The sequence below is a fragment of the Apodemus sylvaticus genome, chromosome 9 (assembly GCF_947179515.1).
Source record: "Apodemus sylvaticus chromosome 9, mApoSyl1.1, whole genome shotgun sequence".
Lineage (NCBI taxonomy): Eukaryota > Metazoa > Chordata > Mammalia > Rodentia > Muridae > Apodemus > Apodemus sylvaticus.
This window is the reverse complement of record NC_067480.1, coordinates 72,903,287-72,918,242: the sequence shown is the minus strand read 5'-3', so window position 1 is coordinate 72,918,242 and position 14,956 is coordinate 72,903,287. Positions and strand designations below refer to the sequence as shown.

Genomic DNA, 14,956 nt, shown 5'->3' with positions numbered 1-14,956 from the left:
AGTTTTAAGCCAGTGACTTCAGCTGAGAGGAATGCTGCAAGCTTGAGGGCAGCCTGGGCTACAAAAAGACCTTACGTCAAAAACCACAACTTCCTACCTTAGGAGAAATGGGCATGTTTAGGGAGGCACTTGTGAGAAACAATTACAACATTCGTTCACGGGTGAGACTTGAAAACAGTCCAGATGTTGGAAAATGCGCCATGTGCCCAGTGAAACATCATTTGACCATGAAAAAGGGCGGGGCAGCCTTGGCTGCTTGAGAGCCTGTCTCAAAGCATACAAGAACAGTTCACAGAGACGACAGGTCCCAGCAAGGCCAAAATTTGTCAAAGCAAATCTCATAAAGTCTTTTATGTTGTTGTTTCAGTTTATTATTTTGTTGTGTTGTATATTGTTTGTTTTTACTAAAACAAGGTCTCATTCTATAACTCTGGCTGTCTTCAAACTTACAGCAATCCTCCTGCCTCAGACTCTTTTTTATAAAACAAAGTGTATTTATATGTTCTTGCATACTTTAATGCCACTGCACAGGTGAGGAGGTCAGAGGACAACTCACTGAAGTTAGCTATCTCTTCTAACATAAAGGTCCAAAGTATTTAAGTCAGGTCATTAGGAATAGCTGTTAGGCCAGGCAGTGGTGGCACATGCCTTTAATCCCAGCACTTAAGAGACAGGGGCAGGCAGATTTCTGTGTTCAAGGCCAGCCTGGTCTAGAGAGTGAGTTCCGGGACAGCCAGGGCTACACAGAGAAACCCTCTCTCGAAAAACTAAAAAAAAAAAAAAGAAAAAAAAAAAGGGATAGCTGTTAGGACCTTTTCCTGCTGAGCCATCAAACACACACAACACACACACACACACACACACACACACACACACACATACACACACACATTTCTAACATTCTGTCATTGACCCAGTTTGACTTTGGAGACAGAGCCTCTCATTGAACCTAGATTCTAGTACACTGGCCTCAGGGGTCCCTAAAGGAGCAGACCCTAGGGAAGGATTGCAAGCTTGTCCCACCATGCCTAGCTTTACTCTGTCACTTCTGGGAACTGAACTCAGGTCCTTACAGGTACACAAGCAAGTGCTTTACCCACTGAGCCACCTTTCCAGCCCTGTCCTATGATTCTGTGGAAACAATCCTACTGGGACTCAATGCTCTATCTCAGTAGCAGGAACAGTGGGGAAGCCTCTATGCAAACACAGAGGGCCACATAGCCACAAAACATGAAAGCCTCTCCTGCAGGAAGACCTAATTGAGGACTGCTTGAGAGATCAAGGATTGCTGGTGTAGACAATGCCAGCCAATCAGGAACTGCTGTTTAGAAGAGATGCTTTCTTGGGACCAGTGGGGGACATGGGTGAAAGGTATTAAAGGAACTTACAGCAGTGCTCGGAGAATTCAGAGTCCATGTCCTTGAGTCCACACCACCTCGTGCCCCCACCCAGCCCCAAGAGCAGGCAGGGTCCGGCTGTGAGCAGTCCAAGGCACAGCCACATCTGACACCAACCAGTCGATGGACTTCATCACCCTCGGTTTGCAGCTGCTTGCAAGCCTCCTTTTCTGGGAGCTCATTTTTTGCCTGTTGCTGCAAGGACGGTGCTCATGATTTGACCTGATCTGTTCTCCTCCTTTGCTGTGCCCCCTTCAGTTACTTCTTCGGCAAGTTGGCCCTTAGTGTTTTATCTTGTGGGTCCTGCGAACGTGAGTGAATGGACTTTATTTCTGTCACCTTTGTCTTTTCTGTCTGCCCATCCCAGTAATCTTGCCTTTGGTCTTGGTCCAGTTCAAGGGCGAGCACACAGCAGCCATCTTTTCTGTCTTCTTTGCCTTTGTCTACTCATTTTCACTTTTAGTCTCTATTTATTCTGGTACCTGATATAGAGGCTGGTTTCCCAGGTAGCTCCAGGAATCGCTCACGAAAGCGTCCAGGCATAAGGCCTTTGAGCTGCACCTGAGGGAGACCTCTGCTTAGCACACTGTGACTTGCGTCAGCTCTTCTGTCATATTTGTCACATCTGTTCATCCTCTGTTTCCTTTGTGCTCATTGTCGTGGGTTTCCTCCCCTCTACCATCAAGGAACCCCTGATTAGGGCTCTGAAAACCCTTCTGGTTATTCTCGGTCTCAAGGTTAAGACTCATGACCTGGACCAATTCTGGGAGGAGGCTGCTATATTGACTCCCTGGATTTCCCCGGAGAACATGCAGGGCCCTGACCTCTGGATGCATGTTCTCTTCCTTGCCCACAAGCAGGAGGTACTGTCCGGGATCACCCCTCCCTTGTTCTTTGTCCCTACCCTCCTTGCAGCTATCTCCAGTCTTAAGAGCTCTTCTCAAGAAGTAGAGCATAACAAATACTGCAGGATCAGGCTAATACTTGCCTTTCCATTACTGACTCCATCCCTCTTTCTCCGGGCAATGAGGGATTAGCAATGCCCAGAGGCATTGCTAGCAATGCCAGGTTTAGCAATGAGGATGAGGGCACCACTGCTCCAGCCCTCTAGACGTCAGGCTCCAAGCCATCCTCTAGCACTGCTGTCCAAGGGTCCCTCCAATGTCCACTTTCATGGGACTTCCTATCCCTTGGGAGCACTGCCAGCCTGCACTAGTAATTCCAACATGAGTTTGACACTGGCCAAATCAAGGTGATCTTGATCAGTTCCCCACAAATCTTGAAAAATTTGCCCCCTGTGTCCATTGGTGCTACTCACGGAGTGGTCCAATTTGAATCTCTTCTTCTTAAATCTCTCTTTCTGTTTGAGAATGAGCTCATTCACCAAGAAATTAGGATAGAGATGGTCAATATTGTCCACCACATAATTACACTTGGGACATCGATTATTGTCCTCCAAGCTCAGATGAATACACTTGTAGCAAAAGCCGGGGCCACATTTTGTCATGTAGGCCTCCACAATCATATCAAATCGCATGGGGCTGTGAGATGGAGAGGTGTAGAACTTTCCAGGGACTACCTGATATTACCATCTAGCCTCACACTTGGCACATGGAGGTTTACCTCACATGATGCTTCTAATACTACTCCCTATGTTAACAGGGATCCCATTAGATTCCAATATGACCCCATTATGAACAATTGGGATTTATGTGGTCCCTCTATGCCCATATCTTTAATGGGATAATATTAAGAGGCTCTCTGATCCCCATGGGTAGGCACTTACACTATGATGGGAGGAATTGTCATACTAATAATTATTTTGTTTAAGTGGCTCGCACAGTATATCTCCAGGCAGTGTTCCATAAATAAGGTGACCCTCCAGGTGCTGATGACTCCAAAAAAATCCCAATTGCAGCACCCCTAAGGAAGTTATCAATGCCTAGATGTCAGAGATCCGTGAGATCACCATCTAGGCTGTTCCTCATCTCTCCCTATGTGATATCTCTTTGAGGGCCGGTAGTTGATAATGGGTAAGATCCTGGAAGACAGGACAACCTAAGACAGGCACAGTCCAGTATGCCGGAAATCCTCTGAGGTGGGGTCAACAATATCAAGGCAATGGCATCCTGATTCCCACTAGGCTGTCAAAATCTAAAAACAAAAGGGTGGATATGTAGCAGGAACAGTGGGACTGCACAGCCACAAAAGCATCTCCTGCAAAGGACCTAATAGAGGACTGCCTGAGAGATCAAGGATTGCTGGTGCAGACAATGCCAGCCAATCAGGAATTGCTGTTTAGAAGAGCTGCTTTCTTGGGACCAATGTGGGACCAATGGAGGGTATTGAAGGAGCTTGCAGCAGTGTTCGGAGAGTTTGCTGAGGCATTCCTCACTTGCTCCTGGAGTCTGACTCCGGAGTCTTGCTCCATGTCATTGACTCTGCACTACCTCATCTCCAACCCCAAAGGGCAGGTAGAGTCAGGCTGCGAGTTGTCCGGAGCACAGACAACATGTCTCCAGCCCTGCTCCAGTCAGAGGAAGCAGCCCATTACCCCAGGCTCCAGGGCTCTCTGCAGTACTCTACCCTGGCAGCTATGTGGCTCCCTGAACAAGCCTGAGGGTACAAAGGCCTCTCAGCATTCTTCCCTGCTCTTGGCTGACAGCATGGTCCAAAGTCCCTGTGGTTTAAATAAATGCCGGAAACGTGGGAGCCTGGCTGTCACATGCTTCTGTCTGGTTCCTCTCTGCAGACCTTCCTCCCGCCCTGGCTGAGAAGGTTCCCTAGACCCCAGCCTCACATCAGCAGTCTCTGTATGAAATGGTGTTTAAAGGGTTCTTGCTCTATGTGACCTTGCACACAGGAAGCCCTGGGCTCCAATCTGTGTCCCAACTAAACCTGCCTGGCGGTGCTCTGGAGGTGGGTAGAGGGGGGGGTTGCAGGGGGGGCTAGAGGGTTAAGAGTTCAGGGTCATCCTCAACTATGCAACAAGCTAGAGGCCAGCCTGGGCTACACAAGACCCAGCTTGAAAAAAATAATAAAAGAATGATTGTTGACATACATTTTTTCCAAACATGGTCTCTTTGCTAAGGACAGAACTTACTAGAGAATTTTCTAGCTTGAATGAGGACCTGGACTCCAGCCTACCCACACACCCCAGTGTGTGTGTGTGTGTGTGTGTGTGTGCAGAATGTGGGCTATGTCCATGGTGTGTGCACACAAGCGTGCAGGTGTGCTCACCTGTGAAGATGGAGTCAGAGGTGGCTTCTTCTTCTTTCCTTCCTTTCATTCTCTACCTTCCTATCTTTGTTTTCTGTTTGTTTGTTTTTTGACACAGGGTCTCAGTATGCAGCCCAAGCTGGGCTGGAGCTCACTCTGTCAACCAGGCTGACCTCAAATCACAGAGATCCACCTGTCTCTACCTCCCAAGTGCTGGGGTTAAAGGTGTGGTGGTCTGCCCAGCTTTCTATCTTACTTTTTGAGGGGGAGACTGGCCTTGCCAGCCAGGCACCACTGAGCTCTAGAGATCCTCCTGGCTGTCCCTCCCCAGTTCAAGGGTTACAGATTCACACTGCACGCAGATTCTGTTTATGCTCCAGTCTCGTGCAGTGCAGAGAGATCTTTACCCACTGTGCTATTTCCCTGACCTCCCCTCTGGTTCTCCAAGAACTCATAAGCTCAACTGGCAGTGAACCCCATAACATTAAACCCAAAGTATGACCCACAGAGAGTGAGCAGAGGTCACGAAAGGTCCCAATGATTGAGGAGGCACATTTGATTCCTGTCCCTGTGTCCATGGGCTCTGCTATCCTCTGGGTTCACAAATGGGATGATGTGAAAAACACAACTCCTTAATAATTCCAAAGAGGTGCGAGCCCCTTGGGTGTGTCACGGAATGGTGCCCTCGGTGTTATTGTCTATACTGCCAGCAATTGGGCTTGCCCTTGATGCAACAACAAGGAACACCGTCTCTCCACATAAAAGACCTCTAAGAATAGCCATCTTCTAGCCAGGTCTTGTGGCACATGCCTGCCAGCCCAGCTACTCATGAGGAAACACAAGAGGATGAAATGTTCAGGGATAGCCTGGGAAAGTTAGTAAGACACTGTCTCAGCATAAAAAAGTTAGATTAAGAAGAGAGCGGATGATGGATTAGCAGTACAGCACCCACGCCCCAGGAGGGGCTGGGGGCATGGTCAAGGGTGGAGGACCCACCTAGAACCCTTCCTGAGGGGGTATGACTCAGTGGTCAGCACTTACCACACAGGAGGGTCAAACCCTCACTACCACAAAAGATAAATAAAATGTAGCAGCTGTGTACGGGATCTCTCAAGTTGCTCATTTGTTACCAGCTCTTGAAGCTGCTTTGATGCAATTACATCCATTCATGCCAGAGAGGAGAACTCTCGGAAACCACCACAGGCCTCGTGACTCAAAATCTGGTCTGCGCTCTCGATTCTCCTCGTAATGACTCTCAGCAGTACCGGACACTCCAGCCCACAAGTTCTCATTTCCTTCTTGAAATGCAATCCCTGGTGTCCTCGCTTGTTTAACCAGCACAGGGGAGGAGACCCAGAACCTTGAGCATACTACTCAAGCACCCTGACCTGGGGTTCTTAAGACAAGGTCTCCCAACAGCCCAGGCTGGCCCGCAGCCCTCTGAGTGATGGAACAAATGTCACCACCACACTGAAGTGGCAGTAGTGGCACATGCCATTATTCCCAGAACTTAGGTTACTGGGGCACAGACAATAAATTTATACTCAAAGCACTGGGAGGCAGACACGTGAAGGTCCCTGACCGGCTGGTTAAGCCTATCTACTGAGCTCCAGGCCTGTAGGAGACCCTGGATCAGAAACAGGTCAGAGGCAGGCAGATCTCTGAGTTCAAGGCCAGCCTGGTCTACAGAGCAAACTCCAGGATAGCCGAGCTACAGAGAGACCTTTGTCAAATATGTGTGTGTGTGTGTGTGTGTGTGTGTGTGTGTGTATGTATATACATACACACACACACACATATATATATACACACATACACATATATATATATACACACACACATATATATATATACACACACATATATATGTGTGTATATATATATATATATATATATATTCTCAACAGTACCATTCATTCATCTACCCCTCTTCTAGAACATTCCACAGCCACTTCCATGTGTCTCTGCCTCCTGCTCCCCACTTTCAAGCTCATCTTGCAAGCGAAGCAGTCCTCCAATAGGCTAACTGTTCTGCTTGATAAAGCATCACTCTGAGCAGGGTGTGTGTGCACATGTATGTACAGGTGCATGTGGAGGCCAGAGGTCAACCTCAGGTGCATTTCCAAATCCCACCCTGCTGTGTTTCTGATACAGGGTCTCCTACAGGCCTGGAGATCATTGGGTAGGCCTAACCAGCTGGTCAGGGATCTTCACGTGTCTGCCTCCCAGTGCTTTGAGTATAAATTTACGATCTGTGCCCCAGTAACCCAGGTTCAGCCACACAATTTGATAAGCCTATTAAAACAGTCGAATTAGCTGAATGTTGTGGCACCCGCTTTTAATCTCAGTACTAGTGAGGTAAAGGCAAGCAGATATCTATCTGTGAGTTCAAAGCCAGCCCAGTCCAGGCATCTGAGGCTGCATGGTGAAACCCTATCTCAACTAAACAGACAAATTAATAGTGAAAAGCAGGGGGGGAAATTTGGATATGGCCTCCCTGGCAAAAGGAACAAAGATATGCATGGCTGCCACCCCTCCAAGCTCACCTCGGGTGAGCCTAACATGACACCAATGTTTACGTAGAAGGCAGGAGAAATGAGGGCTGAAGATACCATCGGTTAGACTCCCGGCTGTTCTTGCACCCGCACCCACACAGCAGCTCACAGCCAGCCGTAAGTCCAGTTCTGGAGAACCTGGCATCCTCTTCTGGCCTCTGTGGGCACCAGGCACAAACTTAGTATGCCTAGATATACACGGATAATCCTCGTCCACAGAAAATAAAATAAATCTCCAAAAGAGAGTAAAAGACGCTAAGCACACAGTCTGCCCCCAGGTGGCCCTGCCCCTCACTTTCTCAGCTCCCCATTCCTCATGCAGGGTCCAACCAAGGGTCACTCTTTCTCCAGGAGGCGAGCTTCAGCCCCGGGACTTCTGGCAGCTGGAGGTTCCTGGGAAGATTCTAACTTCGGGGATACTCTGTTTTCAATAGTCTGGTACCCAGCAGGGAGCTCCCCACCCACCCCCCAATGTTCTTTAAGAAATATTTGTACTGTGTGTCTGTGAAATGGGGGATGTGTACACATGTGTATAGTGCCAAGAGAGGCAAGAGAGGGCATCAGATGCCCTGGAGCTGGAGTTACGAGTGTTTGTGAACCACGCAGAATGGGCACTGGGAAATAAACTGGGGTTCTCTGTAGCCGGGGCAGGCTCTCTGAACCAATAACCATCTCACCAGAGTGTGTGTGTGTGTGTGTGTGTGTGTGTGTGTGAGAGAGAGGGGGGGGGGGTTCTGGTTATCCAGGAACAAGCTCTATAGACAGGCTGGCCTAGAACTCAGAGATCCTCCTGCCTCTGCCTCCAGTGTACCAGGATCAAAGGCCTGCACCATTACATGCATTCAGCTACACATTCAGCATTTTAAAATGGGTTCTGGGAATTCAAACTTAGGTCCTCAAGCTTGCAAGAAACGCTTTCCTGAGCCACTTCCCCAGATCTTCTATAGTTTTGATGAAAGGCTTTGGAGAGTTATTTCTCTGCTAGTGAAATGAGTCAGCCAGGCGGTGGTGGCACACAGCCTTTAATCCCAGCACTTGGGAGGCAGAGGCAGGCAGATTTCTGAGTTCGAGGCCAGCCTGGTCTAGAGAGTGAGTTCCAGGACAGCCAGGGCTACACAGAGAAACCCTGTCTCGAGAAAAAGAAAAAAAAAAAAAAAAAACGGAAAAAAAAAAAAGAAAAAAGAAATGAGTCAGTTCATGCCAGATTAGAAAATATTATATGCACGTTTACTGGTAAACTACTCTCCAGTGAGTTCAACTGGCCCAAGGGACTAGACCTGGGAAGTCACCATGGGGAGAGGTAGAGGAGGAGAATAGAAAGAGAAAAAGGGTGTGTGGTGGGAGGTTGGGGGAGAATGTATGGATTAGATAAAGAGCCTCTGGGAAATAACAGCCCAGCGACTGGGTTGGCAAGTTCAGAATCAGGGTCAGGGTGTGCCAGGTGGGACTAAGGGACGCTGGGATAACCTGAGGGCCAGGTGGGCTTTGGCATGCAAAACATGCACCTCAGCCCCTTGTCCCAGGGCCAGAAATCAAGGAATCCAGACCTACAGTAGTCTGCCCCACTGCCCCACTGCCTGATTGCTACCTGATCTTTTGGCCCATCCCCCTCCTGCCTCTGGACCTTAGCATGCAGTGATAGAGCCTCTGAAACCACCTCCCTCTGATCCTATCTTATCATCGCAACCTCCGTGGTTTGATTCAGTGTCAGACACTGGGTCGTGAAGCCTGTTATCTCAGTTAACATCCCCAAGGGCCTTGCGACAAACTCAGCTTCTGTGTTCATTATTGTGAAGCGTAGCAGGTCCAGAGAAGTCCGGCACTTGCCCAAGTGTGCACAACTCAGCTGGCACTAGCTGAAGCAGGATCTGAACTCAGACGTGTCCAACTGCAGTATGAGCGTCTTGTTATATTTGATTTTGTCCTGTCTGGTTGTTATCTCTTAGAAGCCTGCTCTTTCCTACTGAGAGACAGACAGGGACTGGATATGGAGGGGACAAGAAGAGGAGGGGAAGAACTGGGAGAAGCGGAGAAAGAGAACATTATAATCAAGATATATTGTACGAGAAAAGAATCTATATTCAATAACAGGAATAAGAGAGACCCTGCCTCAAATGACAAAATAGAGGGGGGGATTAAGGAAGACTTGATGTATGGACCTCTCTCTCTCTCTCTCTCTCACACACACACACACACACACACACACACACCAAACAAAAACAAAAACAAACAAAACAGAGAGGGGTCTGGGGGAGGGACAATGTTTTCTTGCTTCTTATGCAAATCTAGACATTAATAGTTCATTTATGCAGTGTTGGAATGGAAGTCAGGGTCTCCTGCCTGAGCCCCAGCCTCTCTGGGGGAACAGGGGGGGAGAGGGGAGCCTCACATGAGTAAGCAACTTCTTTGCTGAATGATGGATTTCCCAGGCTGTTCCACTGTCACCTTTGAAGAATAGACTAAAGCCAACTTTAACACTACTCTTTCCTTTGGGCCTAACCTCAGGCTGTGATGTCACTAAACACAGAATCCAGGTTGGGTAGGAGAGACAGAGGGATTTCCACTACGCCCTCACAGGCGAGGTAAGTCACCTGAAGTCACAGCTAGGAAATACTGAAATGGAAATTTTTTAAAAAATCTGTTGAGCCCCAGAGTGGTTGTGGGTTCCGAGTTTGGGTGACTCAGAGATTGAGGAAATGCTTAACATATCAGTTGAGTTTACAAATATACTGCTGGCAGCTGGAAGGCCTTCCTTGGCTACAGTGAGACCCATGCTCAGGATCACAGAGGAGTGGCCCAGCTTCTGTTTGCTGTTGGTTGTTTTGTTGTGTAGGTAGCCCAGGTGGCCTTTGAACTCCCTAAGTAGCCAAAGATGGCCTTTACCTTCCAATCCTGTGAATTACAGATACCATCACATCAGAAATAAAAAATTTCACACTGAATGGTTGGAATAGGGATTGTTTTGTTTTTGTTTTTTTTTTTTTTTTTTTTGCTTATTCATAGCTGGATTCCCAGGAACAGAGCACTCTGTGGTAAACCACAGGCTTCACCTGCATGAGAGACTCTGGTTCTATCTCAAGACTACATCTGCCACTCTGTCACTTGAGCACTCAGGTGTCAGGATGCTGGCCTGAGTGTGAGGTCAACATAGGCTCGGTATATACAGACTTTCAGGCCAGCCTGGGCTACGTAAGACTCTTGTCTCAAAAAAGGGATAGTGGTATAGAGCTACTTCAGCCAATCATTCTAAGGATCTGCCTGTACGCATTCCCCTGAGGGATGGAGAAAGGGGGACTCTGGGGGCCCAGTGGCCAGACAGCCTTGCAGAAACGGTGAGTTCCAAGTCCAGTGAGAAAACTTGTCTCAAAAAACAAGGTAGAGAAGGGCTGAAGAAGACACTGAATCAAATGCTGTCCTCTATACATATATACATATATACATACCCACACACACGTATACAAAGATATATTCATGAATGAACACCATGCCCATAGACATGAAAATTTAAAATTAGACAAGGAAAATAATAAAAGTCTTCTTTACAAACACATTTATTTTTATATATTAATATAAATATAAAGTTTGATTTGGAATCTTTTGTTTCTAGCAGCTGCCCAGCAGTTTGCTAATGCTATCCAATGAATTATATAAAGTCTTGTCTGAGCTCTGCTCACAATAAATACTGAGTCCAGTTAAAGACAAGAGGAAAGCCCTGGAGGAGGGGACCCCTGCTCAGGCCCCATGAGATATAGCAGCTTGAGGACTTAGCAATTAGGGGTCATAAGAACGGTAGCTGTGAGCACCCACATGCATTATCGTGTGGATAACAATTCATTCCTGTGAGGTGTCAGGTTTCACAAGGAAGAGTCCAAAGCTGGTGGTGTTGGGATGAGACAGCTCCCAGTCTCTGTATGCATCCTGGGCTCCGTGCAGATAGGCCCTCAGATCCACTCTGAGGCGGTGGCCAGCCTTCAGGAACAACAGGTGACTCCAGGAACGGTCCACTAATTTGTTCTCCATGGAACAAGGGAACAGTTCCACTGTCAGGGCCAAGTCGTCAAGTTGAGGCTTTGCTCTCAAAACAAGAGAGACCCAGCCCTGCACCTTGTGGCCTGTGTTTGTGGACGTTGGACTGAGCTTCAGTTCCAAGAAAACATAGTAGAGTCCAGGATTGTCGACCACCAGTTCCTTTCTGTCCTCTTCGTACCTTACACCGGGAGACAGGTACGAGCTCCCAGCTCCGTCTTCGCTGTGCCAGGTCAGAGTTCTGTTGCTCAGCGATGCTTCTAGAAAAAGAACGCTGAGTTGCTGAGGGGTGTGGGGTGTGGAGAGGTGAGACCACAGAAATAGGGAGGAAAGCAGGCAAGACAGAAGAAAAAGGGAGGAAGGTCACCTAGAAGGGATGAAACTTAAGAAACTGGTTGTGGAATAAGAAAGAGGCAAACCTCGCTGGGCAGTGGTGGCCACGCCTGTAGTCCCAGCACTGGGGAGGCAGAGGCGCATCACTGAGTTTGAGGCCAGCCTAGTCTACAGAGTGAGCTCCAGGACAGCCAGGGCTACACAGAGAAACCCTCTCAGGAAAAAAAAAAAAAAAAGAGGCAAAGGGAAGAGGGTCTACAGTGTTAAGAGTGGAGATGTGTTGGGCAGTGGTGGCGCAGGTGCGCCTTTAATCCCAGAATGTGGGAGGCAGAGGCAGGTGAATTTCTGAGTTTGAGACCAGCCTGGTCTACAGAGTAAGTTCCAGGACAGCCAGGGCTACACAGAGAAACCCTGTCTTGAAAATTTAAAAAAAAAAAGGGGGGGGGAGGGCTGGTAAGATGGCTCAGAGGTTAAGAGCATTGACAGCTCTTCTGAAGGTCCTGAGTTCAAATCCCAGCAACCACAAGGTGGCTCACAGCCATCCGTAATGAGATCTGACACCCTCTTCTGGTGTGTCTGAAGACAGCTACAGTGTACTTACACATAACAAAATTTAAAAAACAACAAAAAAAAAAAAACAAAAAGCAAAACAAACAAAAAACCAACAAAAAAAATAGTGTCACAGGAGCTCTAAGAAGGAGATGGGTAAAGTAGCCACAAAAGGGGGTGCAGGGGGTGAGAGGAGAAAAGAAGAGAGAGGGAGAGGAATCAGAGATCAGAGGAGGAAGAGAAGAAGGAGCAAAACTGGGAGAGGGGTGGGATATGGAGGGTGCAGGAAGGCAGGAATCTCGGAAAGCAAACAACTCGACAACTTAAGGAAGACTTGGCAGGGAGGGACTAGGGCCGGGGCTCAATAGGGTGCCTGAAACCCAAAGGCATTCATGCCAGCCTGTTGCAGGTGGTGGCAGCAGGTCGGCCATCCTCGGCTATATAATGAATTTGGGAGAAGCCTGGGCTATATGGGAGGGAGAGGAGACGGGAGAGAGAAAAAGAGATCTCCCAAAACCAGGCTGGGAGTGAGAATTCTCGATTCTCTTAAAGACCAAGGATGACAGCTGGTGCTGTGACAGCAAGTGAGAAAGGCCGAGTGGGTAAGGGAGGGGGACAGACTGGAAGGAACCGCTGGGAATAAGTCAGGGGGCACTCACGGTTTTTAGCCAGTAGCTTGGCGAACACAGGAAAGCCCTGGGAAGAAAGAAGAACAAAGTTACATGCTACCTGACATCCTAAACTCGTGTGGCCCAGCACACACTGGGGTGTCCAACTTTGGATGGGGAAGGAGAGCCCCGGGGACCTAAGAGGGACTGAAGGGAAATACGGTGCGCCCTCGGGAGTCCTCCCCCACGTCTTCACAGGCTCATTCAAGGGGTCAAGACGCAAAAGGGTTTCCTCTGAGTGCGAGATGGAGAGGGGGCGCTTCAAGCTGAGTAGCAGGAGCGCGGCAGAACGAGGATGGGGATGGTGTACCGGTCTCTCCGATGCTTCCAGAAGGTAAGAAAGGCCCCCTAGGGATGGGATGAGCCTCACCTGCTGTGTAGAGTTGGGGCAGCCAACGTGGGAAACAGGGGTGACCTGGTCTGCAGTATTCTCTCGGGTACCCAGGTCGGGCGAGGTGGTGATTGTGAGCTCCTGTCGAGGCTGGGTGCGGGTGAAGATAAAGACACAGGCAACCGGAAGCAGCAACACCAAGGCAAGTAGGCCGAAGAGCCATGGGTGTCGGGAAAACAAGTGCAGCAGCCTCGCAGCATCCACAGGGAGCGCGGCGTTTGTGGGGAGCACAGTGTCTGAGAGGAGCACAGGGTCCGCGGGGAGCCCGGTATCTGTGAGGAGCGCTGCATCCGAGGGGTGCGCAGTACCTGTTGGATGTCCGGCATCCGCCGTAGCCTCCACATCGAGTGTGTGCTGGTCCATTGCCACGGTCCGGCAGTGCAGTCTCCCGCCAGTGCCGGCGCTTTATAGGCGCAAGACTGGCGCCTTTTCCGGGGAGGAGAGGGAGGGAAGCCGTGGGGTTCCCGGGCTCCACGCCCCGCCCCCAAGACTCCCGGAACTTTCTCTTCTTCTCCTCCTCCTTCCCCTCCTCCTCCTTGTCTTCCTGTCCAGTCCTTCCCTAGCATCCAGGCTCTGTGCCCGCCCGTTCTTCCTTTTTTTGGTGTTTGGTTGGTTGGGTTGGTTTGGTTTAACACTGACACATTAAAGAGTTGTTTATATGATGGGGACCATGTGATGTCGGGATCCGTTCCCTCCCTGGCCGCTTCTGAGTCCTCAGCTCTGTCTCCCTTCTTTCCCTACGTCCCCACTGATAGGTTATTTCTCCGCCACCGATTTTCATTTCCGTCTTTCTGTCTCTAACTTTCAAACTTCTGTCTCTCTCCCTGTCAGTCCTGATCCCTTTTTCTTCCAACCCCTAGCTCGCCATCCCTAGGATGTCCTCAGCGTACCCCTAAATGCCGTGGACTCTGGGGATATCCAAAATTCCCCACCCATCCCCAGCAGCATGGAAGAGCCCTGCTAAGTACCCACCTACCCAGCCTCTTCCTCCCCAAGACCCCATCTCTACCCTGGGCCTTTCCTGGTTTGTCCCCACCCACTTTCTTGGGGCTTCCTGTTAATAGCCTCTTAGGACTCCTGAAACAGAAGGCTGGAGAGTCCGGATAGAGAAATCCCCACTAAGCAGCGGATACATTTTCAATTTCTCATTCTTTTACTGTTCTTGGCTGAGGTGGAAGTGAAGGGTAGGGGAGAGCAGAAGAGAAGACCCCCAAAAGAGGAAATGAGAGGCAACTGACTCTGGGCAAACCCTGGAGAGACTCCTCAGTGACTTCATCTGGTCAGACCGGCTGAGATGGCTCAGTAGGTAACAGTATGATGCACAAGCCTGGCGACCTGAGCTCAGTCCCCAGGACCCACAAAATTGTCCTGCAAATGCCCTTTGACCACTACATGCATACCATCAGTAAATGTAATTAAAAAAAAACAAAAACAAAAGTACTGATATGACCAGACTATTTATCTCAGCGGGAAACAACAAGCTATGAAATAAGGAGTTGCTTGTTTTGACATAGGTTCTGGTCTTCGACTTGTGGCCCCAAACTCACTAGACAGCCTATGATGACTTTGACCTTCCAACCCTCCCTAGTGTTGGGGTACAGGCACAGGTGTACACCCTCAGATACAGTTTATCCCTGTGTTGGGGAAGAAGCACAAAGCCCCTACGGAGCATGCCAGGCCAAGATTCTAACAACAGAGACACAGCCCAGGCCTGCCTGCTTTTTTTCATACTGGGCCTGGAACCCTGAGCTCCCTAGCCCAGCATAGGAGAAGTGTGCAGAGCCCTCTCTGGAAACATCAGCCACCCCTTCCTGCTAT

General features: G+C 49.1%; 1 protein-coding gene across 1 annotated transcript; it reads right to left on the bottom strand.

The window, feature by feature from the left end:
• Window positions 1-10,739: 10,739 nt before the first annotated feature.
• Window positions 10,740-13,967, bottom strand: Tnfsf9 (TNF superfamily member 9). Its single transcript, XM_052193572.1, has 3 exons — window positions 13,118-13,967; window positions 12,739-12,775; window positions 10,740-11,457 (listed from the first exon to the last, which is right to left on the bottom strand). Exons 1-3 carry the CDS (start codon window positions 13,499-13,501, stop codon window positions 11,003-11,005), a joined length of 876 nt encoding a protein of 291 aa, XP_052049532.1. The 5' UTR covers window positions 13,502-13,967; the 3' UTR covers window positions 10,740-11,002.
• Window positions 13,968-14,956: the final 989 nt, after the last annotated feature.

What these genes read in the sequence shown, in the direction of transcription:
- Tnfsf9 (XM_052193572.1), bottom strand. Translation starts at nt 13,501, where the DNA reads ATGGACCAGCACACACTCGATGTGGAGGCTACGGCGGATGCCGGACAT. An exon ending in GCCCCAACTCTACACAGCAG is followed by an intron (nt 12,776 to 13,117) that starts GTGAGGCTCATC and finishes CTTTCTTCCCAG; the next exon opens with GGCTTTCCTGTGTTCGCCAA. An exon ending in CAAGCTACTGGCTAAAAACC is followed by an intron (nt 11,458 to 12,738) that starts GTGAGTGCCCCC and finishes TTCTTTTTCTAG; the next exon opens with AAGCATCGCTGAGCAACAGA.